Raw genomic sequence first — 27,914 nt, forward strand, 5'->3', positions numbered from 1 at the left:
AAAACTCTGCATACCAAAGAATTAATATATTAAGTAGTTCATTGTTCATTCTTCATGTTTATAAACTTGCTGTTAAATGTGAAAAAATAATTATTTTCGTTTCGAGATCTCTGTTAATTGAATAATTTGATAGAATTGTCTCATTCTTTTATATTTCAACATTTTATTTTCTCAGTTGAGTGTTTATAAAGGTTTATAAACGGAATATCGATTTTATTAGAGTACGAAGGTTTGCTGAGAGTATTATTAATAAACTGAGGATGTTTGTTCGCATTTATGCTAATTTTAAACATGCAGAAATGTATGTAATGAAGATAACATGTTTGTAATGTACATAAAATATAAAACTATTCTCGTTAGAATATCCAGTGAACGAAACTAATCTCTGCTTGTATTTTATATCTCTAGTTCTGGATGTTTCTAGTCCTCCGTAAAAATAGGAATTCGTATAAATATCTGCAATCCAGTGATTAGATTAAATCTTACGTTATAATAAATGTAAGTGATGGAGCAAAGATAGAAAGTATTACGCAACACTTATTGACAATTTGGGATAACAGCAGTTTATTAGACATTGATATACAGTGGATAATAGGGTCAATTAGGTGGTACTTGTCGTACAACAAGATCACGACGTGCCAGCAATCATCGTTATAACGCCACGTATAATCCATATTCTTTCGCTCGTATTACCGCCAGGAGAGTTTTGCACACACGTTTACACATATACATATTTATATATAATTATCTTCTCACCTATTTGTATGTATATAAATGTATTTCTTGTTTTCTTTCTTTTTCTCTTGTTTTTTGCTTAATTACGTACAATGTATAAGGATAGCTGCTTTCACGAATCGCGAGGCATCTCTAAATACCGATAATACTCTTCGATCTTTCCTTCTTTCTCATTTGGAAGACGTCGGATTTTGTTGCTGCTCTCCTCGCTCCAACTTAGACTAATAATTAACGATAACGAGGTCACAGGGTTAATGAGATCACCCTGGGCCAGTTTGATAAATCACAAGGAAAGGAATTGACCAACGTTAATTATACTTGTGCCGATTTCGTCGGTTCTCTAGTTTCAAATGAAAGAAAGGATATTTATATGTTTCTCGTTAAACTTATAATTTTCTGTCGATTGCGTGCGCTTGCATGAAAGGTGCATTAAAAAGTGCATTGGAAGGTGCATTAGTGCATAGTTTATAGAACGCCAAAGTTCTTCAAAGTTTGTAGAACTAAAATACATATATATGTATATATAACAAGACATTAAATTGTGTAGCGAATAACAATAAAGTACAACAGCGTAGAATATACAGTAACAATGTCACAAGAATAGAATGTGACACGTTTTAGTGTCATAAATCATTTTTCTTTAATAATTCTCAAATAATTTTCATATTGGTACAACGAGTGCTAAGAAATATAGAAGGGAACGTATTCCGCGGCTTTCTATTTACAAATCTTCGATTCGTCAAGATATAAGAAGAAATGGGCACAAGAATAATGTACAAAACCGTCGTTAAATTAACGGCACTGATATGGCAAAGGTATACTTCTTACGTTTATATTCACAACAATGTGAAGTTTATAGATTCGCCAAATGTACGTGTAATATGTATGCAGATCAAAGGGTCGAGATTTTTCTCTACTTAGATAGTGTCATTGTATAATTCCTTTACCTGTAGAAATATAGTACCTTTGACTAAACTTTTTAATATACGTGCATATGCTGTGTGTATATATGATAATGTCTTTCTCTGTGTCCTCTTTAATTACGTTAGAATACGAGTGAATTCGTCGAAGTAAAATCAGCCATTCAGTCGGCAGTATCAACGACTGGTGATTAAAAAAATTTATAACGCTGATAAAATTATGGACAATTAACAACAACGGTTCGATAGAATGTCTCTTCTGCAGGTATCGGTAATCGTGGTCAGATAAACGTCATTCATTTGTTTCCTTTTTTTTCTTCAAAAATACATACCCTCTGCTCCCCTAGTATTGTCTAATGCATCATGATATCGTTTCGATTTTACATTACAATTCGCAAATTCTATCTCACGTCAGCTTTAGATGAATATTATTAAAAGTTGACTCGAATCATGCGTAACAGGAATGTCGATAATGTTCTACGATTTAAACAATATCGCATGGGACCCTTTATCTTATCACGTTACTTTCCCGCCTCTGTATATACTTTGTCTTCTATCCTGTGTTTTATTATTTTGTTCTCATTCGTTCTCGAGTTTCTTGCGAATGGAAAAAGATCTATCGACGGCTCGGTAAGTGTCGACGGGAAATGAAAACGTCGAGTAAATTCGTAGGTTTACAATAAATACATTTTAGGTCTCCCTTATTAATATACACCTAGATATTTTGTATTTACTTAAGTTTAAAGACATCTTCGTTCTTTTACTCAATGGCGAGTGAATCGAAAAATTTATATAGGGTCGTTCGGTTCTTAAATGTTGTCTTTTTTTTTATTTTCATTGTCGAACAGATTGATATTTCTTTCGTCGTTTCAAAGGAGGCAAAAATACCGAAATTTTGTAATTAAAATGACGCAACTCTCTTTTATGTTTTCTCCTTTTTGTATTAACGAAATGAATCAACGTGTGAGAAGTGATGAAGCTAACGATCGATAGTGTCCCCCTAAAAAGTTAGGTGAAAGACGGGAACGCGATTCGAAACTACGGAACTAATTTCTAATAAGAGATTTCTTTACCAAATACGTAATAAGATCAGTTTCCAACAGTGTATAAAGGTAATCGACGAACTAAATGACAACCGTTCGCACGAATACTTGAAAAAGCATGTACTTTCATGGGTTTGTGTTTTGTATTTTAAAATCTCAACGCTAAATATATATATTTATATTGTATATAATATACGCTTTGTTCTTTATATATATACTTATGCTTTTTTTTTAGTTTCAAATACATTTATACTTCTTTTTCAAGTTTCCTATAATGTATATTAATAAATATTACTCTCCGTTAGTGGTGAAATTCTTCAATAATAAATAATAACATACGTACGTTTTGTATATAATAATAATGTATGCAGGCCTGCCCTCTTTATTTTATAGCTTTGCAAACGATCAATAAATAACAAATTCATTTAGTCTCTCAACAAAGTAACGCGCATCATTTCTAAGCGAACTAATATCATTTTTTATCTCTATATTACTCCGCAGTGTACCGATGCAAGTAAAAATATTTTGTACATCTATCTCGTTCTCTTCGAACGAATTTTTAATTAATTCAATGTTCTTCTGAGTTTCTTTTTCCGTTCGTGACTATTCTCGTAATATATTTATTTTACTTATTGCCTCCCTGTGAGGCATACGCAACGTTAATGATGTAATCAAAATCAATTTTCGACTATCTTCTTTCTAAATCCTGTAACTCTCAATAACGTTCTGATACGGAGCCAACTGTTGCAGCGCGTATGTCATGTATTTTCACTAAGAAATAAAATATTAATTAAACGAACTCTCGGTCATTATAAGCGCGATTAACTATATTTTACTATTGTTTCAATCTATGATGAAAACGCGTCGTTGCTACTCCTTCGTTTCCCTTTTCTTTTCTAGTGAATAGGTATAGCGCCAAGGGGTGAAAACTAGTAACATTTACGGCCGGAAGCATCGCTAGAGCTTTGTAACTTGATTCTTCGTTTCGTGGATGTGCTGTAACCTTACACCTAGAGAACTTACATGCTATGAGTATCCTTCGATCTTCAGTAGCTGCCTTGTAATATGCTGAAGAAGCGTTTCTCGTGCTACGAACGATGATTCGGTTACCGACTCTCTTCTGTCGTCAATTTCAAGCTCGAACATTTAGAGAATATTCAAACGAAACGATCGTCTATTATAATTTTAATTTCCATTTCCCTAGACGCACTTATTATGCCAAAAATCCAAATTGAAGTTAAGCTCTGGATAGTAGCGATAGAAATTTCAACAAAATTTTTCTCAAGTGAAATTTAATTTAATTTAAGTAAAACAGATATTCTTTGATGTGAATAAAAACGTATCCTTTATTTAATTTTTCGAAAGAATTTTTTGAATTAAACCTAAAAGTTTTCATTAAAAAAAGAAATAAAATAAAACAACGAATATTTTTCTTGGTCTACAAGAGAAAAGGAGAGAGCCGGTGCACACTGCTTAGGTTAGTAATCATGAATGCGAGTCTCGAATTTGGCCTCCGAATTTTGTACACGTAATGAAACGCGACGCGATTCTCCTGCTCGTTAAATGAATTTCTAATATCAGCTGGAAACACTTTCGATACGATGTCGCGATATAATCAACTGCATTGCGGCAACTGATTACGCAACTAATTAGAACGGGCGGGTTTCTTACAGATCACGGCCTAATCGGTCCATTTCATCCAATAGGAAGTCGACGTCCGCTTCCGTTACCGCGGCACTCGAGATAATATTTCTGAAGAAATTGGGTCGTCGATCGTCCGGCTGGTAGCCGACCATCAGTGTTCCAGATTGCATCATTCGGCCTTTCAAAATGGGGCAAATCTGTGAACAGATATTTTTCTTCTGCTTTCTCGGTACATTGAGGACATGTAGAAATATTATTATTATCGATAAAAATAATTCTAATGAAATATAGGATAATCAGAAAATTGTAAAGTTGAAATATTCAAAGCTAACAATTTAAGTTTGGAAATAGAGAATTAGAGATCTGAAACGTTAATTGGGGTTTAACTAAACTATAATCAGAATGAAAAAATAATGCCCGTTATAATATTTAGTAAGTTGAAGAGAAATTACAATAAAATATGCGTAAAACTCTGCAATATAGTAATTCGAATACGATGGAATAAAGTTAGAAAAATGTGTAAGTTCTCAAAAGATGTTTTTAGTCTCACATCTCCAAGGATCTTGATCCTCTCCTGAGTATGTGGCATGTTCCGAACGCGTATTGGAAGATACCAGAAGCAGACGTTCACCATTTCAGGTTCCAGTATCAAATAATATTTATCAGGCATCTGTTTGATCCGCCTGACCATGTACTCTGAGAGTTCCATCAGCCGGTCCATGTGTTTCTCAAATCCTTCTGTACCCTGTACGTCAAACCGAATTTGCCCAACTTTATCATACAAATTAAATATCCTTCTAAACTGAATTATATTCTTTGACCATTCATTCCATCTACTCTCTGAAATTTATTTTACGAAGTACGTCAGGATAATCTCTTCTAAATTTGAATAACTTCTGTCTACGTTTTCCAGTTTTGTTCGATTGCTACGTCCATTTACCTTGGCTCGCCATTGCAACCAGAGCTTGAAGATGTCATTATGACGTCCGCATTGAATCACCTTATCACCGGTGTCGTACTTCACGTCGTACAGTTTGTCTGTCATGAACAAATACTCTGCGGACATTTGGTTGCAGCTAATCAGCAATCCCTGTAACATAAAGACATAAAGAACATCGCGAAAAGAGGAGAGAAACCATCGTCTCTCCTGTTGTTTACCAGTTCTCGTTTGTTTTTTTTTCAGTTCATTTTATGGAGCTTGCACAATGAGCGTTTCGAAGCGCGTTCGAGAAAGTTTCTAATTGACAGGCGCGACAAGAAACAAACACGGAGAGACGGGTCCCGGTCGATATGAGAATTCAACTCATGCGCAGGAAGAGGGAAACTGAGGGATATTGAATTTACAAAATGGCGACTGGTACTCCGCCACCCTACCAGCCACCATTGTACACCCATGATCCTGCGATTCTACGCGTCTCGCATCCTAAAAGTTAATTGAAAGCTTGCCGTTAAACATCCGCCTCTCGTGATTCGCAGTTAATCTGACTTTATAGGATGAGAAGAGAATTGCAGTAAGAGAGACAATAAAGAATACAGGAAAATGAAAAATGATTAAAAATCCATTGAAAATTCATTGAGAATTGTTGATGAGTTCTATAAATTTAATAAATCGTCAGAACCTAAAGAAATAGATATTTAGAACGTTGAATTTCTCTGACGATTGTTGCCACCTTTAAATCCACAGTTAGTCACAATTAAAATGCATATAATTGCAGACTAATTACATAGACTATTTGTATTAACAGCATACACACGCAATAGGAGGAAATTATACACGTTTGATATGAGAAAATTCAATTTTTCCAAGAATAGGTGGCTAATACGCGAATTAGTAGAAACGAACTGTACCTGGTCAGACGCACGGTTATTTCATACATAAAACTGTCTGTATTTGCATTATGTACATATAATAGCATAAAATTATAGACGGTCGACATTGAAAAGCTTCACTTTTTCAAGAGTAAACGAATAACACGCGAGTAAGTAAAAACTGACTGTACTTGATCAAACACGCGTATATTTCATATGTACATATTCCTCGTGGATTTTTCTCGTTTCTGGGCTATAAAAGGGAAAAAGCATAAAGCGAGAGAATGATCATTTAACCGTGTAACATATAGTGACATACAAGAGAAAATTAAAAATTGATATTCATGTACATGATTATTACTGTTATACGTGGCAGTCATTATCAATCACAATTCTATTCCGTAGAACTATACTATCTGCAATTATCCTTTTATTCACCGTATGTCAAGTGAAAACATTCATAGCAGTTTCGATTATCATTCATATTGAAATAATTCGTGATCCTGATTTGTCTATTGCAAGTTGCAACAATTTTTAAACCCGGGGTTGTTCGAACTGATTTTTCACGCTCGTGCAAGGATAACGATAAGGACGAAGAAGGAAAAGGTTCGGTAGAATTTCCCTCGAAACGTTCCTCGGCAGCCGGCGCACGGAATTTTAATATCCGAAGGGGAAGTTCTGAGTTAGCAATAACCACGCAAGCGCGGGGAGAGAAGGATAAACCCCCGGGCAAACCGTCGCGGTACGGCCGGCAACATATGTTATCTCTTAGTTTAATTAAATTCCTGCAGTGCTGCGTTCCGACGCGTACGTCTAGCCCCACGGAATGCAACTACTGTTGTGTCATCACCCTTCCAGGAGACCGGAATTTTGCTCGGTCCACGACCTCGAGCTGTCGATTTGCTCAACATGATGTATATCCACGTGTATGAGACACGTCGCAAAGATGGATCATGATATAATTCTACGTACAGTAAGACGAATAATAGAATGAGTTTCGTTGACTTACGTCCTCCTTGAAGTGAATCGTCGAACACTGAAGCAACGCTCCCATGAGTTTGTGCGGGTTCCAGGTTACGGAGTCGGCTCTGTGAACATTGACATATTATGAAGAATATCTGGATAGAAATTGTTATTCAAATATCATTTGAATTATTATGAGAATCTGAAGTTGAATGATATTATATGTAGATACTAGTTAAAGAATTTTGGGTATCTGAAAGCAGAAAGAAAATAATTCTTCATTTGAAAAAAGATATTGTGATAATGAGTATATGAATTGTTTGGAATATTGAGTAATTCTACAAATAGAAAAGTATAGAAGCGTGATGATATATCGCAAACGCTACTTTTTAAAATTTATCTCAAAAGTTATTGTACTATTATTATTTGTGAAAGTAAATCATTCTTTTCTTGAGAATTGAACAGTAATCATGTCCCTACCGAAATTGAGAAATTTATAAAAAGTAGAATTGATCAGCTTAGTTTCTGAGAAATTCGTATATAGAAACTAAGATCTATAGTATATCTTCTCGAGAAATTGTGAAAGTATTTAATATGTTAAAAATAGGATTGTGATTCGGATTTGGGTTTAATAACAGGAGATAATGAATTGAAAAATGTGAGTGGAACAGATTTTATCTGTAATCTAACGAAAAGAGTGACGTAAATATGGCTGAGAAAGGCGAAGGAGCTCAGCTGGTCGTCAAACGGTTATCCACTCCCGAAGGGACCAATAGGGGATAAAATATGAGTTATTTTCCCTCCTGCTTCGTGGGGGTCCATCAATTCGAGAGAAGAGCTATTAATATAGCCACGGGATTGGATTTAACCCTCTGCTCCTAAGAGACACACCCTTGCGGTAAAAATTCCTAACCCTTCTTAATCCTTGCCGCGGCGAAACGCGAGAACCTGTATACTACATGACACTAATTTGCGATGCACTCGAAACGTTCAACAAGTGTCGCTTACCTTCCCATTAAAATAATCCACTGTCCTTTTAATATGCATCAGATAGGTTGTACATGATTTCTTAACGAGGTAATCTCTTAATCAGAGCTTTTTGTAATTAAAAAATTAGAAATTAATACGGTTAAATTTTTAATCCTTGTAATTTGGTCTTTACAAATTTAAATACGATGTCATTTATTTTTAAGATAAATAAAACAGCACAACAAGGGATTTATTGTATAAAAAGATTATTGCATTATAAAGTGTTGGAATTTGACAATAATCTACTGAAAATCTCTATGAGTAATATAGAACTTTAATAAAATTTTAAATATTTTTAGCTTATTGTAAAAATAAATTAAGATATTATATGAATATAAATATGAAATACATTAAAATTACGTTAATTGAATGTCAAACGATTTTTCGATATTCGATTATCGTTTTGTAGAATAAAAAGAACGTAGCTAAAGAACTTGATAGTACTAGATATTCTAAACGATAGTCATCAGTATCGTACTCATATTCCACAATAATAATTCGGAACGTGTAGCTTTTCGCTTATGCAATCAGCATCAGTTAACTCGGTTCAAGTAGAATCAGATGTACACGTGCAGACGAGCACGGTACAGTCTGCTTCATGACAAACGTTATCGACACTTGGCAAGTGACACATATATCGCGAAACTGTCCCTACTGTCTGTTGACTGTGCTGTGGATGATGTGAGAGTACTAGAGACGGCCAGGGAAAGAGATTCGTGTCGACGACAGGCGTTTGCCATTAGTCACTCTTCTGCATCCTCTTCAACGTACGAGTTTATCGTACTGTTGTATCACCAACATTTTCGACAGCATTTTCTCCCATTCGACGTTTCGTATTCATAAAGCTTACGATCATATATAAAGCTTGCTTTGATATTTTATTGTATAATTAATGTGTGATTTAATTAACCGAGAAATTATAATTTTATAGAGCATAGTTTCATTTTAGGGAATCGATGGAAAGTTTCCCAGGTGTTTTGATTTTCCATTAGTTAAAAAGATATCGCTAAGAGTGTGCATAATGTCTGTACATAAAGCTCGAGTGATTAATGCGATTCGCAACTGGGGCTGGCGCGTGCAGCACCCCTCCGTTCACTCTTAAATTCGTTTTAGGTGCCAACTCCAAAAGCCGCGCAATATATATTACGAGGGTTGCTAATTATCCCCCCCCCCCAGAAAGTAGGCGAGGAAAGCAGCTACTTTTCAACTGGAACTGTCAAATTCATTATGCGTTGAGAAAGAAGGATTGATACAAGAGGAACAAGATTCATCTAATGTTAACGCTTATCCATTTTTTGTATCCATTCATATTCAAATGCAAAAAAGTAGTATGGCTTTTCCATCACTTTATTATTTGTGTACGAACATGCCTAGTAATTAGACTGTGTGCGTTTATCCATTTATAATTTAAAACTCAGAAATACATAAAATGCACACGATACGCAAAATGTATGAAATATCTAAAGTATGATACTCGCTACGAACAAACCTCTGCTTAGTTCCCGTTCCATTAATTACATTCACAAAGATATGATTTTGCGCAATAACTTTAATGCCTGCGTGCATATCAATTTAATTATTTTTCATTGCAAGAACAAATTTTGCGAGCTTAATTATTTACCTTCTCTTTATATTGCCTCTTTTATCATTATGTTAAGTTGACACTGAGGGATAAATTGACTTGGAAAAATTCATATTATGAACGAGGAACTAGTTCCACCAAAATAAGGATAACTTGCAACGATTGCCGGACGAGATCGCAATAATCGCGTTCCAGAGAATCGAGAATTCTCGGTACAATTCAGGGAAGTGTATATGAAAGAAAAATACACGTGAAAGCAGCTGAGCTTAGCCGAGTATGCGACAAATCTGTTGAATCCAGCGAGAGAAGGACGCGAACTATCAGATTCACTTCCGCCTGCAAACCTTGCTCTCCTCCCCAGAATCTTTTATGCGTAATCATTCCTGACTTTGTCGCGACGGTGGAATCACGATTTCCCTTTTTCTCTATCTCTCTCTCTCTCTCTCTCTCTCTCTCCCTCTCTCTTTCTCTGTGTCGCTCCTTTTCAAGGGTTTGCGCTGTACTGTTCGAGGGAGAACCAACGATAGTTGAGGAGGAGAAGAGAGGGGCGACAGAGAAGACAGACAACGAGAGAATGAGGGAAGATGTTCCCTTTGTACGAGTTTAATCCAGCATTGTCGAGGCACGGTCTTTTATTTCAGGCCCGCGGAAGGCACGGTACGATGCGGCGGCGTGTCGATATATAAAGAGGAGAGTTCTGTTCTGCAAATGCGCTCCAGGGAACTGATCCAGCTGTTGCTCGTCCTTCGGACTTTTCGTTTGCCATTTTAATCAAGACTTTCACAGGAAGGAAGTCCTGGGGTACAGTCTGTACCAGCAGCAACACAGCGATGAGAGTGGAGGATTTTACTCGCGTTTACTCTACATAACGTGTGTTTCGCTTTATTTAGCTTTGTTATACATCATCGTGGAATCGGTCAATATTTAATCTTGTAAGTTCTGAATTACGTATCATATTTCCTTTACTGCGATTTTCAGATTTGATTTGATTCTTGAATAATGTTTTCGATGTTTGCATGCTATTACTGTATAATCTATGTATTACTAAGATATAAATACATATGGCAATACCAACAAGTAACAATTCGAAAATATAATTTTGATAATTCGTATGAATTTTGTTTTCGCCCCTTTTTTCACTTATGTAAAACGTATAAAAATATTGCCATGAAATATTGTAAAAATTAATCATGAAAGTAAACGAAATAATTTGTATCAGCTTAAAAACAAAGAAAAAAAATATGCGCACGATAAAATTTCATTTTTTGTATAGCGATGTTTAATAAGCTTCAATCGAATTCGAAGAACATTTAATTCATGATAATTTTGATGCGAATTACTACAAAGAAACCTCAGGACATAAAGAGTTAAAGCTTCGTGCCACGAAAATTTGTAACAAAAACATACTGTAAAATTAGAATAATAATTTACTTCTGCGTGAAAAGGATAGATATATAGTAACTATTGTTCACAATAGTAAACTTCCTTCATAACATGTGATATTAACATTCTCTGTGTAGAGAAAAATTCCGAATGAATGCCACGATGCAGAAGAACAAATGACGATACTCGAAATTGCTCGAAACCGGCGACTTTTTGCGTGAAAATGATTTTCCTGGCAGGCCTCGTGCCACTTTTTTTCGGGTCACGGACTGTCTGGCGTTGAATGAAGGGAGCAGATGCGGCCGGATGCAAATCGTGGATTAATCTCGCCAACCCCATCTGAGCTACCCCCGAATCGGTCTATCCCTGACCCCCAATTGCAGCGCGAGGGGTCGGACATCGCTCGCCTCTGTGAATCTATATGCGAAAGTTCGCATGTGTCGAGGACAGGAGTCACTCCTTTCTGTCGCCCCTCGATTCTACGGATTACGACACTGTACAGAAATATCCGGCAGGTATCTTCTTTCTCGCGTCGATTAATTTATCCTAATTTTTAGCCAGAGAATCTTGTTATAGATTTTTCATATTTCACAAATTCCTTTAATTGTTTCGCGGTTAATGAAAGAATGCCAAAATAAGTTTTAGAAAGATTTCTGGCAATAACAATTGCCGGGTTTATATATATTTTTATGAACAACTTAACCCTGCTGCATTCCTTAAATTTTTATTCCTATTTCGATATTTCAATTTCATTATTAGCATAAAATTGAATTCTTTTTACTTGAGAAATTGTTTAGTAGTAAGAAAACATAACTGAGTGAAAAAAGAGCCGAGGAACGCAGAGGATTGAAAATGCAAAGCTGTGCATGAATATATAAAATATTCAAAGTATATATATTTGTTAATAATATATATTAGATGAAACAAAATTATTTAAACTTCATTTTTAGCTATGCTCTCAAAAATATGCGAAATTGTATAAATATCCGCAATGTGGAATAATTATAGCATTTGTCATTGATATCAATTTACGAATGGGACTATTTTACTTAAAAAATCCTATTTAACCTACATTTTTCTAAATTTCAGAATATACTATAGTTCGTATTATTGTAGTCTTGCAGTCATTATTAAAAGAAATTATCCTATTCCCGTGCAAAGTGATTTTTCTAAGGTTTAAGATGTCTTATTCTCATCTCGAATACATTGAAAAAGCTTTATCGATTTTATCTTCCGTGCACGCGTGTGCGTATGCTTTCTTTCTGAGTGACTCCATCAAACTAAGCCTCAATAAACTACATATAAAGTACGTGGATTAAGCCGCCCCTCTATAGAACACGCGTGGAGGTGTTTCTGGTTGATCGAAAAGAGGCGAGTCAAGGAAGTTGGATCAATTTAAGGATGAAATTACGTCACGTTTTTTTTTTTGTAAAAAAATAACACAAATAAAATATTTTGTTCTTTTCACTCACCGTTCGATTCCTGTCATTCGGGGATGTCTGTATTTTCTTGAAAGAAGCAGTCCACCACCCCAAGCCGCCTAAAAAGGGAATATTTCGTGAAGACTTTGTAAACGTTGACTCTTAAAGCCCAGATTTTCCGAATTTTCCCTCAATTTAACCCATCGAAACTGGCCGTCGACTACGTGACGCTTCTCACATCTATTATTTACGTTAAGACTCTTACGCGTTTGGCATTTATCGTTCGAACGCTAAACCGATTTGAATAAGCTGTCTGGCTAAGTGAAAATCTCTCTCGTCCCATTCTAGCTTCGAAACACTTTCATCTTCGGTTTTGTTCATTACATTAGTCGAACAAATATATTTTTTAATTTTACACGCGCGATACACGGGAAACGATCGATCGTTCTTACAATTTACAACGACTTTAATATTCTGCCTATTCTTGAGCCATTTTCTCTCATCGATAAAATTATTGTTGGCGATTATTACAAAAAATACACATAATGATCTAATTTGTATAAAATATTCACAGTATAATAATCGTTATATTTAAGAGATAAAACTAATTTCATCGACTAGGTCCGACTTCTTTGATTGCGTTCATAAACATATCAATTTGTACAAATATCTAATTATTATAATTATTGGTAGAATTAATTGATTTCACTCACGTCGATGTGTAGCCAGAGCTTGTGTCTCTGGCAAATATCAGCGATTTCTGGAATAGGATCGAATGCTCCGATGACGGTCGTTCCTGCGGTAGCGTTCACGAAGAAGGGGATATGTCCTCTAGCCTTGCGTTCCAGAATCAATTCTTCCAACTTCGATGGGATCATGCGTCCTCGATCATCGCTGGGAACCATCACACAGTTGTCCGTTCCCAGTCCGCAGACAGAGGCGCATGATTTCACCGAATAATGGCACTGTGCGACAAATTAAGCACACCTCAAATTTTTATTTCTAGCTAGGTTATATGGCGGTTATAATTTTACTATGAAATCATAAATAAAATTTCTCTAAAAGCAATTTTCTTATACGATTATTATTAATCAAAGAGTTCTCTAAAAGTAAATTCATTGCAAAGGATTTCTTTCTAAGCTAACAAATTTGTAGAAATTCTATCTTAGAAGATTTTAACTTCCACTGTTAATTGATAAAAAATAGATAAATAGAAAAATTCATACATCTTGAGGAAGATGAGTCGCGATTAAGATTCTTTTATAGAATTGTGAATTAAAGAATTCTTAAAGAAGAAAGCAAGATGTATTCTAACAATCAAAGATATAGAAATTGAAGAAGATACGAAGATATATCGGTTTATACAAGAATAAAGTTTGATTTATCGCGGAGCTTATAGAAAATGTTATAAATAGAATTAGGCGTACCTGGTCAGACGTAAACATAACTAGCTGTCCCCCGATAGCAGCGAGGCCTCGTTCCTTGTAAGCGGGAAACATTTTGTGTCTAGCAGCGAGAAAAGCATAAAGATTGCTGATGGAACCTCCTGGTGCAAGGATAGAATCACCACCGTTCCAACCAATGAGCTCCCTCATTTTCTGAAGCACCACGTGCTCCATCAAAATGAACACCGGCGCAATTTCGTAGGTGAACATGTTCGTGTTGGCTGTCGCTGTCAGCCATTCACCAGCCATCGAGACGATATCAAGACCGCAGGATAATTGATTGAAGAAATGAGGATGACCTGAAAAAAATCGCAAAATAAAAAATGGAATTATTACTTTAGTTCACATTTTTTAATATTGGAAGTATAGACCTATGCCACTATATTCTGTACAGTTAAATGTACCATACGTAGATGATTATAATTAGAATTGTATAATGAAAAGAAATAGGTATGCGTATATATTAATAGTTATATAATATATAACTTTAAGTAAAGTATAGTTTGAATATTTTATTATATATTTTGGAGCATTTCGTGCAGTTCTGCATCTTTACATTTTCTATAAATGCATGAACATCCGTAATATGTTGACTATTCTTTAATCTTAATAAAAATCAATATTAACTTTGCCAAAGAATTTGCGTTTTTAGTAATTGCAAACATAAAAAATCGTTTGACGGATATAGTAGTTGCAGTGTTAACGATCGAACAATGGTATTGAAATACTTGAAACAAATGCCTATGTTAAATTCACGAAACAATCCTTTCGCCACGGAAGGAGGCATTCAAATTAATCGTTTCCACCAAGAATCAGGGTGACGTTCTAATTCCTTTGAAATCGTGATTGTTTGAAGACGGCGTCCAATGGCGGGGTAATTAATAACACCGACGTGGCACGTGGCCAAAAATTATATTGCCAACGCTCGTAACGCCAAACAGCGAGGTCGGACGTTAAAGACACGCGAATAGAAAGCGAGAGAGAGAGAGAGAGAGAGAGAGAGAGAGAGCTTTAAGCTACTGGCTGAGTACGTTGTCATCCGCTCTGCTGAACATCGCGCCAGGATCAGGGTTAATGCTTCTGTTCGATGGGAGTCTGCCTTCTGATGCGACTGGGGGAACAAGTGCTCGGATTCTACTGTTTCTTATACGCGAGGTACCCTGCTGTATCAAGTTAGATTTTTGTATTTCGTTTCCTTTGGTAATCAATAATTTTATTTCGAATCAGTCTGTTAGTTTTATTTATATTTATTTAAAAAATAAATGATTTTAACAAATATAAATTCGAAGATATTACACTTGTAAGATATTGCAAGATTAATATATAGATAATGTGGAAGTATAATAATGCTTATACAGAATTACGTTTACGCTAAATCGGGGAATTCTGTAGCTCAACCATATTGTGATTACTGGATTCCATTCTACAAATGTTAAGGCTGCTTTCATACCTAGAATACATGTGGAAATGTTTCGATATAAACGACAATTTGCTTAAATTCAAGATGAACCGAGAAAACGCTAGAATTCGGTAAGTAGATACGGAACGTTTGTGATTAGAGATGGAGTAAAGAGGATATATGAGCCACCAGCTTTTGTTATGTACCAGCATTGGTGTCTATTAATGATATTTACACTATAAGAAGTACTTTAAACGAATTCAGAATTATTACTAAGCTATCCACAAGAAATAATGGAGAAAGATAATAATTTAGGAGTAACAAGTAACTAACACCTTATTATAATATTTCAGGGTTGAAAAAAGACTTTTACATTCATCACCTTGTTAAACACATTGTCTTTTGTTAATTTTGATTCTTAGATATTTCCTATTTTTTTTCTATTTGTTTCATTCTTGTTAAAGATAAATTATGTGTTTATATGCGTAAGTATTACTATTCAACCAACCTAAATGAGTTTGACTTATTCTTATTAACTCCTAATTCTGTAATTATAAAACAGATTACGGAGTAAACAATAAATTAGAAGATTTTTATTTATTTATATAAAGTAAATCCTTTATTTAGTCATGGATATCATTTTTCCGCAAAATTTATGTTTCCGTGATGCAGGATTTTCTTCCACCCTTGAAACCTATATCCTATCATTCTCTAAAATAAGGTAGATCCCTTGATCCCGAGAATTGATGGATTCACTCCATTGAATATCCGGCCACGAAAAGACTTTCTCCCCCGAGTGTACGATAACCTTCACAACCTTTGATAACCAATGAGCATAGTCGGAAGGTTTTCTGCGTGAAACCTCCAGAGTCGCGTTATGTTTTTCCGAAAATTCTGCTCCCTCGATATTAAGACTAAAGACGCGAATGAGTATTTCGAGGGTGGCGCCTAGACATTTTAATCTCACGGTATTACGTAGTGATTGACGTATGACGCCAGTCTATCGAGGGCTAAGTGCTCCCCTTGGCACATCTGTAACTGTAACTTCAGTACTTTTCTAGCGCGAAGTCGAGATCATGATTTCCCTCACAAATTTTCGTAATCTTCAAGAATATTTTATGAAAGTTTTGGAATAACAATTCGTGAAATTAGTGAATAATAAATTTCTATAATTTTAATAATTTTAATTTTAATTTTCTATTTTTGTTTCCTTAATTTGAGTTATTCCATCCTTCGATATTTTAACTTAGTTAAAGAAATAAAATCAAATTCTTGAAACTCTAACGAATAATTACGATCTCTAGTCATTCGGTCGTTTTTTACTTATCTCGAATTATTTCGCCTTCAGTATATCCAAAAAAGAACCTCAAAGAATTTCCAATGAAAAAAATCAGCAATGATCGAAATATCCACAAGCGCTTATCGCAATTTTTCTCCCTATATGGCAAACTAAATTTAGTAGATCCACCAGTGAAACATCGAAATCTCCGGAATCACGAGCGTATATCTCGACATAAGAGTCTCCACCCCAAAAATGCGATATCGGGCAGCGGTATCTGAGCCGTTTGTCGCAGTGTTATTCGCAATTATCTTGGTCCGTGGATCGTGGCACGCGTCCGGTTCTGGGGTGTGCAACAAGACTTCTCCCTTTCTCTGTCTCTCCCCCGATTTTTCCAAGAGCATCGAGCTCCAGCGGTTCAGCCAAGGGTGGTGGAGGGTCGATGGTCCGAGGAACCCGCATTTTGCGCGTCACACGCGTCGCTGCGCGACTAGATTGTTTGCAGAGGCTCTCAAACTGACGTATGATACAAGAAAAACAAACTATTTCGACCAACTGGCGAGACAGGTTGATGTAAATCATGCGAATCGCCAGCGTAACTATTCCGTGGCAAGCTTGCGTTATCTTCTGGGACAAATTGAGAAAGTTTTAACTATTACATCAGTGCAATTGCTTGTAGATTGAACGTGGAAAATGAATTCAGAGCAGAAGTGGGGGATGATTAAGTGAACCTAGTTAAACTTTCTATTGGCAAGAGAGGAATGTTGTAAAAGTGAAGTTGGACGTATTAGATTGCGTTTCTTAAGAGAGTGTTACAGATCATTAATATAAAATCTATGTAATCAATAATATATGAATTATTTTGCTTCGTTATTCTTTGTAAGTGGATTAGGTAAATTTATCTCACCACCATTAAGCTGAAGCTTTCATCGATTTATCAGAAAATTCCGATATTTTTTTAGTACACTCACAATATCAGTTTTCTCACCATTATTGTTATTAATTGATGCAATTATAGTCAACCTTTATCCAAAACGATATTATTCACTGTAATTGAAATAAGTGCCGTTTCTATAATATTCGTCAAAATATAACATTAAAAGATTTTAATATTTTGGTGTAATATTTTAAACGTTCCAGAAATGAATGCAACAACGATTAAACATTCATGATGGGTAGCGAGCGTTTTGTTTGCGTAGTTTATAGGAAGATACGAAAAACAAACGCACGAGAGTGCAACGCGCGGATCGAGATAAACCAGGAAGGTTTGCCGTATTATGTAGATTTAAGGGTATGTTAATTTTGCTGTGAGCTGCAGGGATTTTCGAACCGTATCCCCTTAGACTCATTTTCATTGCCACGAAGTAATAGCAAAATAGACGCTGCCCCCTTAAAACTAATGGACGGTGATTTTCTTTTTGTTGCGATCCTTTACACTCTTGCGTAAATCGAATTTCTATATCAATTTTGTGTTACAATCATTATAGTTGATTTATAACGAAATATTGAAGAAGGTAGTAAAATAAAGAAAAATATACTGTCATCTTTTCATGGCAATCTGTTAGCATTCCTTTTCCTTCTATTTTGTTAAAACATATTTATAACAGGTTTGCGTTACTTGCTTTCTCACGATTTCTGGGTTTCTCATATCAATTTCATTATACTCCTACTTTTTTTCTTTGTTAAACATTGTTTTATTCGTAAAAAAGATATTTAAAAAAGTAGTAAAACAAAGAACATTACAAAATAAATTTTTCATATTTTCTACTTATTTTGTTAAAGAATATTTGTCACAGATTTATACTGATTAATTTCTCGTAATTTGTGGAGTTGATATAGAAGGACATAAATAGACTGGTATTTGTACGTCCGATACGATAGATTCTGCGATTTGTTCCTTTCACTAGGTTGCTCTTACGAGCAATTACAACGTCGGAGGGTATCACTTTCCGACTAATTTGCTCTCATTTCCCGCGTGGAAAAGAAAAACGGAACAAATTTTAACGTGGAGAACCTGCTCGATGCAGGCCTCGGTAATATATTACAGGGCTTAGGATTTGTATGAAGAGAAGTGTGTAACCCTGGCTAAACGCTAATACCGTGCAATCAATCATATCACTAGAAAGAAAACCATTTCGAATGTGGTCTTGAGCTCAGACTTATGTAACGGCACAAGAAAACGTCTTATGCGAATAGCATTATTCACCTTTCGATGGAGAAACTCCATAATTTCATTTCTTTTACGTAGCTTTTACGTAACTTTTAACTCCACAATTTCATTTATCTTCATACACTACATATTTAACCAATTTTAAATATATAATCTTTATGAATTAAATATTCAACAGATTTTAAAAATAATTAAAGCCCAAATCTTTTAAGAACCATAATTTACACAGACAATAGGAACTCTAAAATTTAAATCAATTTCAATGATCAATCAAATTAAATTAAAAAGAAAAGGAGCATCGTTTATGAGAATTTCCATTTGTCTTTGTAGGCATGATATTTGAACAGTTATGATTTTGGGTGCAGGAATTCCATTCTTCTCGCCTTCTACCGAATGGATGACGTAACAACTTCTGCGTTCCATGACGAAACGATTTCTACATTCCACGGCCGGCTATCGATGCCAATTTAAATTCCAATGGGTGTAGGCGATGCTTTCGTGCCGAAAGTTCACGAAGGGTTCAAACTACGAGCGATCCCGTAGCTACCCCCGCTTGCTCGCCCCTATTTACTATTTCCCTCGACCCCAGCGAGGGAAAATCGTGTAGAAATGGCTCTTAATTACACCGATCCTATTGAATTCACCACCCTGCGCAGTGGTGCCACGTGCGCTAACGCTACAACCGTGTTTTTCGATGGGCACAGTTTGTATTGTTCTTCCCTCCCCCCCCCCTTTTTTTTTTGGTTATTCGTACTCGAATTCCAATAGCTTTTTGCAGAAAAAACCATCGTAACTTCGATCCACGTTGAGGGGAATTGGGACGAGAGTTCTCGATTGAAAATTGGCAACTTTTTTGTCTGTTAAGCCTTTCGCAGCCTCATAAAATGACGAAGAATTCAGGATGAACGATTTGGAAAATAATTATTCTTTTGTCTTCAAAATGTTCTATATTCCTGATATCAGATATAAGGAATATATATTTTCAATTTTCTATAGGAAATAAACGTTGATAACTGCAGTTAAGGTGTGAAATTCAAATAGATAATTTATACAACTTTATTCGATCTTAAATCAATTTTATATGTTTGTCTTCCTCAGACTACGCTGGTAAAGCGTAATTTTAACTTAAAAATATAATTGATAGGTTTATAATTCTGAAGAAAATTATTTCTCCATCTCTTTGTAATTATACCGAGTTTCACATTAGGATATCGAAATATTGTTGTTGCATGTAGATTGTGTTTTCTAGGTCGAAACAACTAGAGCGCCTATTTTATATATCGACGAAGAGCTTTATACAGGAAACATACAGGGTTTCTTTCCAGTGTCAGACCTTCGAAATTCTCAGTCTTCGTGATTGTATAGACATTCTATATGTCGACAATATGTCGTTGTTGATAAATACGAATCAATCACGAACGTCGAGACACCAGTTTCACCGCAATCAATCAAGATCTTCGTACGTATCTCGATATTAATCGATATTAATTTCCTCCTATCGTGAGATACATGATAGTGTAAATTTCAAGCTCAGCGATAATTTACATAAATTTGACTGATTTTACATAAATCTTTTTCTATGCATATAATATTTCATTTTTTAAATACATATTCAGCATCACATTAATTCTTAATATGAAGTTTTACTTGAGACTAGTTGATTATCGTAGTATTAAAATTTATATTAATTCTGCAAAAATTCGTTCATAAACAATTTCCCTCCCTAAAACACTGTCTCCCTCTTAACAACCCTCAATATCTTTATTCTTTTTATGGTGTCATATTTCAAAAGACTATCATCGGCATTCTTATCATCCAACGCCCCAAAAAAGCATTTTCAACGTATCTACAATCAACCGATTCGATTGCAGAAGGGTGGATATTTTCTTTTTTTTTTCGCGGTTTCGATGACAGTCAGATCGCTACGAAGAGGGAATCTTTCGTGGAATATAATCTAATAAGGACTTTTTGTCGGCACGTATACATCGTGCACGCGTCCCTCTATACACAGGGGGTGGCTCGTCATTCACTCTGTCCACGATCCTTTCCATCGGCGTTTGCTACCAGACAAGCCTGATTTCTGGCCTAAGTTCGGTTTGCCCTCTTCCATTGTGCATTAGCATCTATTCAAGCTGGTAATCGAATCCTGCCGAGATAGCGAACTTTCGCGGGGGATTTGCGGTTGACTTTTGGCATTTCCTCCACCGAGAGACTCTATAGATTCGCCAAGCTACGACTAAATTAATACCTCAGTGCAAACTTCTACGACCGCACTAGTTGTTTTACGGAGTTGAAAATTTTCGATAAGAATCTTGAAATTAAAATTAGAGACAAATATTGAATATTTTGATAGATAGAATTTTCAAGCCACGATTAGATTAACATTTCAGTGTAAAATTCTACGATCGCGTTAGTTGTAAATGTAAGAGGTAAACAATTTTCAGTGAGAACTTTAGTATTGAAATTTAATACAAAAATGAAATATTTTGATTTGTCCACTAAATTGGAGAGATTTTTAATTTTGTGGGAATAAATGGAATTTAATTTTGTAGGAATAATAGGATTAATATCCAACATTGATTATTTATTATCGTACACATTTTTCACTTGATTCTTCCTTTACAATTAAAAGAAATGGAACCTTATACAACTCGAAACTGTATCACTGCTTTTCAGAGAAAAATAGCCAAGATAGTGCAAGGTGATAATACGGTTTTTTTATTTCAGTTAGCAGCAGCCCCTCGCTCATTTATCACGTGCACAAGGGCAACGTGTATATTTCGGGGGTTGTAGCCGACGGAAATGCAGGAAGTGTCTCTAGCCACCTTATCTCCGACCCCGAGAGCGCGTATGCTAAATTGAATATGAAATTACGTGGCTTATCGCCCCCCCGAATGCAAGCAAATGTGATAGCACAGTGTTAAGCGATTTTCTACTAGTCATCATCTTCAATTTTCCTTGAGTTTTTCGTTTAGATAATTTTTATCCATACTTAACAAACAAAGAAAAATCGTTTAACAATCTTCATTTTGATTCAATTCAGAATTTTTACTTTTAATTAATAATCAACGATTAAAACATAAAAAAAGTTATTTTTGTTGTTTCTAAGTAATAATCACGAGTTTGAATAGTCAACTTGTTGTACAGATTAACGTTAACTTACCAGTTTTAACTTGATACTTTAAGGTGGTGGAACAATCAATGAGAAGTTGCTGAAGAGTCAAACCAGAGTCGGGAATTTCGAGATCCAGGAGGCGCATCATTTCGGAAGGATGATGGAAATCGAGTACCTTCGCAGTCCTGTCATTCGTTGATTTGATGAAATCCAATAGAATATCCACTACCTTCATCAGGAATTCCTTGGTTGCTGGATAACCTTCGGCATTCTGCGGCAGGATATCTGAGAGCAACAAAATTGAGTATTGTAGTAATAGATGTCTAACCATTCTTTGGATTTCTACATTCTTGTCTATACAGAGATTCTGTAACATATTGTTTTTTTAGTATCTTCGAAATTATTATATAAAATTGTTTCTTCTAGGTATATACTGCAAATATTGAACTGACGAGATACATTCTACCTTTCGCTGAATTTTATTCAGTGATAATTCTTTATTTAAATAACTAACTTTACAATCTCAGAGATATTATATATTTTCTTTCTGAATCTTACAATTCCAATAGCGTTATAAGTATAATTCGTTATAAATGCTTGGAAATATATATAAATATATATTCGTTGAATATTCTTGTAAATATCGTAAATATAACATTAACATTCAGAATTGTAACATTTGAATGTTGCTATAAACACGATTCATCGAATTCTTATTCTTAATTGTATAATTTCGAAGATACCAAAAATGTTGTTAAATCATACAAGCTACGACACTGATCGAAGTAATTTGAATTTAATGAACCGTAGTGGTGGCTAATTGCCTACTGGCAACTCTCTAATTGTTATAATCAAGTGAAATCTCTTCTACGACAGCGACACCGATCGATTTGATTACCGTTTTATCGAGCGTCCGTCTTTTCCTTGGCGCTCCGTCGCACAGTGAGCCCGATCGCGATTTTAACGGACCAAAAATAGAACGCACTTCGTGCAAATCCAATCAGTACCTTTGCTCGTTCCAAAATTCGTTGAATTGAAGAAAAAGTTCAACGTTTCTTTAACGGCTCGTTATTATAGTTCTAAATACAGGTTTTTCTTTTTTAGTAGGATTTTATATTTTTCTCATTAAATTCTAGACGTTATATTTTCAAATATGTAATGGAACTTTGGGATTAGCTCAATTCCTACCCGTGGCAGACATTTTTCTTCCTTAAATCTCATCGTGTTATTAAATAATCACAATTTTTTATATTACTACCAAGCGAGCGAGAATGGGCCGCTAAAATCGAACTAAGTGTAGTTTGTACTACATGCTGCATATTTGCAAAGTTTTTTTTGCAAATGTAATTGTTACGAGGATTTTGATATTAATATAACGTTATGATATTTTTCGTCCTTTGTTTTACTGGGTGTACCTATAAGGACGAATTATTTAATAAAGCGTACCTTCTTGATTACAATTCATGTTCTCTCGAAAAAATCCTTAAGTCGTAAGACAAGTTTAAAAAATGTAAGAACAGCACGAATGTTAAACGAATACTGCCCTACGTGCGAGAGATTAAAAAAATTATAGTTTGATTGTTCATATCTGTGCTCTCTTGACTCTGTTATCCACATATTTGTTAATTTATCCGGCATACTACACAGACTTGAAACAGACGTTTATCTCTTACGCAGAATACAATTTGTTGTCGGACCTTTGACCCGCTAGAATCGCGATCGGGCCCACTATGCGCCGTTTCCACCTACCGCCGGCTCTCCTTCGCAGAAAACGTCAATTATTAGAATGATTTCACCTCATCAAACAATTGAAAGTATAGACCTATATTGACACACTCTCACTTGTTTGGTGGGATGACACCATCTCACATCGTCATCATCTCTTCATCTTCTTCTTCTTTTTCTTCTTCGTCTTCCTCTACGTGTCATACCAGTGACGAGTGACTTGTTTTGCTATTCAGGAACATTCATGCGATAGTCATTCATCGTACTACACGAAAATGCATATAATACAATTATGAGTACAGATACACTGAAAATATTTGTCTTCCAAAAATTTGTGACGTTGAATTTAAAGGAAGATGGAAGATGGATAAATTAAGAGATAGAATTTTATTGTGACTGAAATTTAAAATGTAAACTTTACCTCGAGTAATTTGATTATTTTATGGCTCTGGTTTGACGCAGATAACAAAAACTATTTACAGTAGGACATTTCAATGTGCTCGTGGTAAATCCTTGGTAGATTGAACTGTCTTTTAGTCCCTGGGTAACCATAAAGCATCCTGTGGAATAAACCACCCTTCGTTTCCCATTGCATTAAGAAGATCCCATGGATAAACAGACCAGAAATTCGCTAGTATTTATGTTTTAAAGTCACTGTTTTTCTGTTATCTGAATAGAATGAAGGAATACTGAACTTCTTAATAGAAAAATCTTGCTTGAAAAGATGATCATTTCAACTCAAATTCAATATGCTTTATATTCCAACTTAATTAATACGAGTATATCGATTCTTAAGTCATTTAAATTTGGAAAAATTGTCGTTCAAAAGTTACGTCAGTTAGATTTTACGATAAAGATGTATTCAGAAAGAGTAGTATAAAGCTATTCTAAAGGAGCAAGTGTATTTTTCAATAATCACGAGAACGATGAATGAGAATCGAATGGGAAAAGAAGGGAGCGTGGAACCTTATGGTGAATCGTTCTGAGCCCATGGTTAGACAAGAGAAATCCCTGGCTTCCAGAGGCTCTGCTTCAGCTAATCCAGCTCTATCAATCTAACGTCTGAAAAGACCGTCAAAGTCTCCTTTTTTCGAGTTTTACGGCGCTTCCGATAGAACTACTCATCAGACTCGAATGTTATTCAATCGATAGTGAAAACAATGTACACAGAGGAATAAAGTTAGTAATTACCGTTAAATCGTGCAAGAGACGGAGGCATCGAATACATGCTGTTTCGATTGGCTGAATTACAGATTCTAGCTTGATCTACGTGGAACTCGTACGTCATTTGGCACCAGATGTACGGAACCCTCTATTCGTGGCTTTAATCAAAGCGCCTTCTAGGGGTTGTTACACGCGGCAATTAGTTCTGGCGATTTATAAGCAGGATTACGGGGTTAATTTATAGTAACGAGTCGGAAGAAACACGAGGCTACTTGAGTTCCCGATAAAATTTTTCTAGGCAATCAAAATTATAACAAAATTTCTGCAATAAAAAGATCTTCTATAATTAACTTCTATCAAAATTTTAATAAGTTTGAAAGATTGAAAATCGATTCAAGAGATTAGAGTTACGTTTCTACAATAAATCTCTACTGTTATCAATATCCTAAAATATGTCAACTAAAATCGACTCATTTTTTGACTAGAAAAATATTAACCGATCTTTTTTATTTTTTTTAGCTTGGAAGCTGCTCTTATCGGTATCTAGCACTTGGCAAAGTGTAAACAGATTCCCTACAACAAACCCTTCCGCCCTTTCTGTGGCGTGTAATCTGTCCTCAGCCACTCGTCGTCTATGAGCCTCTTCAAGCCAATTCTAAATCCGCTATTATTATGCACCCTTCCGAACCTCGCGAAATCAGGGCAATATTGTGACTCCCGGATTTCATTCTCGAAAAGCCAAGGCTGCTTCCACACACGAGGAGATGCTCCGAAACAACTTTAGAAACAATAATTTGCTTGGATTCGCAGTGACACAGTAGAATATTGGCCAGTAGATACGGAACGTATCTGGTCAGACATAGAGTAAATTGGATACGCGAGACACTAGCTTCTGTCGTGCAACAATCTGATTTTTGTTATCACTTTTCCAGCTATACGCTACGATATTGGCATGCATTATTGTAGTTTAACGTAAACAATTAAGGGAAAGTTTGAAAAGATACAATATACATGTAGGAGAAGCTAAGGTTATGGTTACATTAAAAGGAACACTTGTAGCTCATTCTATTAATTTCACATAAAATTTCTGAAGAGCAGAGCATGCTGTGATATTGAAAAAGTTCTGAGAAAACATTTTAATAAAACTTACCCGAATATTTCAAGTTACAGTGCTCCCTAGAGAGCGAGTACGTGTTTTCGGAACTCATTAGTCTGGTTGGTGAGTGTGTCCGGGCGAAATTCTGAAATTTACAATAAATACCTGTACTTATTGAACTACATGAATATATATTTCGTAACATTCACCACAAAAATTACCGACATTTCTTAGAAAATCTAACGAAATCTGTTGATGAAAGAAATTGGTAATAGTGAAAGCTCATAGAAGGTACGGATGCATCCGTTCTCAGGTAACGATTACAAAAATTACTATCTTTCTTAAGGAAATATTGCTAAAAGGAACCAAAGAAACAGAATAAATGAACAGCTACCGTAACGATAAACGATCATAAAATGACGAGAACTAGAGACAGACACGATGAATGACATGAAACGAGATGGGAATGCCTTACATATAAGTATTCCTTGATCGCTGTGATTTTAGTGCCGATCATTTGCACATTGTCCATGTCTCTGCTTGTGCCCCTCGCCTCAGTCCCTACAACAATCAACAACAATGTCCGCTTCAGTGTCGAACTTTTCGAACAACACACTTTCGCGCTTTTTCGTATCTTTTCTATTATCCATAGCGAGAGCCTGACAGAAATTGCGCAACTGCGAAGCGAGAATTATTAAAAAATACGCCGAAAGAACACGGCAGGCCGAGCGACCAAAGAAACATGGACAGAGAGCATTGTCTGTTCTTTTTCGTTCTGATTTCTTTTTTTCTTTTCGTTTTGCATTTATTTGTCAGTGAACTTTCAACTTCAGGTTCTTTGAAATCGTATCGTTGCTCTCTGAACCGATCGACTGGTCCTTGGAGCGTGAGAAATGTAAGCGATAGATCATTCTCCAGAAATTAGAAACCACGGATCACTCTACTGAGAGAGAGCAATTCAAACGTGGCAAGAAACGATTACGTAAGGAGGAAGATAGTGCAAGCTAGTAGAGAATCGTGCAGCTTTCATTCAGATTTTCCGTATGTATGGTATTTGGTGATTTATGCCGGGGGAAAAATATAGCGGTATCCAGGCATGTAGAATTTTTATGTAGAATACAATTCTAACGAAATGTAGCATATTGTGATAAAATAGATAAAGTTAATAATATTAGAAGTACGTACGATGTATGTTTCTGTACGCGTAGATAATAAAATACAAAGTCTTCTAGAATGTACAAAGTTTCTAGAATCAGGTATGGATTAAAGTCTTTTAGAAAATAAGATAATATTATACTATTCGAATTATTCGTCAGATTTTGAATAAATCCATCCACGGGATACATCACAATGACATTGAGAAGAACGAATGGAGCGAGAATGAGTTATGCGTGAAAGCGACATGTAATTCGAAACAAGAACCGAGAGGGTTTCAAAAAAACATTACCAAATTCCACAACAATCCCAAAAACATAATTCTTCCATTACCCCAATAGAAACCATCCTTGAAGAAATACAGTTCTATTTTCAAAACCTTCTCGAGTATCTTTAAACGACTAAAACTGAAGAAAGCGAAGATGATCAAGAAGAGAAACGGTTGCAACGAAACTCGTATTACCAAGGAAGTACTCACCGATTCCTTGCTATCTCCTCGTGGGATAGTTGGAGTACGAATACTTCGATCTCGCTCGCGCTCGCAAGGGGATGAAGCTGTTGTAAACGGTAGAGAAGGACTGGAGGATGGATCGACGATAGACTGGTGAAGCGACGACGGGCTTCGGGGTGGTTTCCAAGGGACTGCTTCCAGCCGAAAACGCCTGGACGACTCTCGAGCCTCGGCCTGACTCGGCCTGCCTCGAGTCTGCCTGACCCAGTTTCTCTCTCTCGTGCAACCCACGCAACTACCCCAGCTGGCGGGGGTTGTTTTCACGTGGGCGGAGCTCGAAACGTCGTCGTATGCACAGGGTTGAAAGGGACCCGCGTACGAGGGTG

At 35.7% G+C, this 27,914-nt stretch overlaps 1 protein-coding gene and 2 long non-coding RNA genes across 5 annotated transcripts; 2 read left to right on the plus strand and 1 right to left on the minus strand.

Annotated features, from left to right (window-relative positions):
- Positions 1-547: 547 nt before the first annotated feature.
- LOC126872321 (glutamate decarboxylase) lies at positions 548-27,914 on the minus strand. 2 transcript variants are annotated; one of them, XM_050632135.1, is made up of 11 exons: positions 27,556-27,833; positions 26,398-26,483; positions 25,977-26,067; positions 21,986-22,222; positions 13,957-14,273; positions 13,243-13,494; positions 12,581-12,648; positions 7,161-7,239; positions 5,283-5,432; positions 4,893-5,087; positions 548-4,539 (listed from the first exon to the last, which is right to left on the minus strand). In XM_050632135.1, the coding sequence occupies exons 2-11, from the start codon at positions 26,452-26,454 to the stop codon at positions 4,366-4,368; spliced, it is 1,620 nt and encodes a 539-aa protein (XP_050488092.1). In that variant the 5' UTR covers positions 26,455-26,483; positions 27,556-27,833; the 3' UTR covers positions 548-4,365. The 2 variants fall into 2 exon arrangements, with proteins under 2 accessions (XP_050488092.1, XP_050488093.1); XM_050632136.1 differs by lacking the exon at positions 26,398-26,483 and having other exon boundaries at positions 27,556-27,914.
- On the plus strand, positions 7,263-12,571 carry LOC126872336 (uncharacterized). Its single transcript, XR_007691948.1, has 3 exons — positions 7,263-8,910; positions 10,367-10,657; positions 11,246-12,571. It is a non-coding gene; the product is annotated as an uncharacterized LOC126872336 (long non-coding RNA).
- On the plus strand, positions 14,547-21,968 carry LOC126872337 (uncharacterized). Of its 2 annotated transcripts, none has more exons than XR_007691950.1 (3): positions 14,547-15,129; positions 15,333-15,504; positions 21,550-21,968. It is a non-coding gene; the product is annotated as an uncharacterized LOC126872337 (long non-coding RNA). The 2 variants fall into 2 exon arrangements; XR_007691949.1 differs by having other exon boundaries at positions 15,367-15,504.

This window comes from Bombus huntii, chromosome 13 (assembly GCF_024542735.1).
Source record: "Bombus huntii isolate Logan2020A chromosome 13, iyBomHunt1.1, whole genome shotgun sequence".
NCBI classification, from domain to species: domain Eukaryota; kingdom Metazoa; phylum Arthropoda; class Insecta; order Hymenoptera; family Apidae; genus Bombus; species Bombus huntii.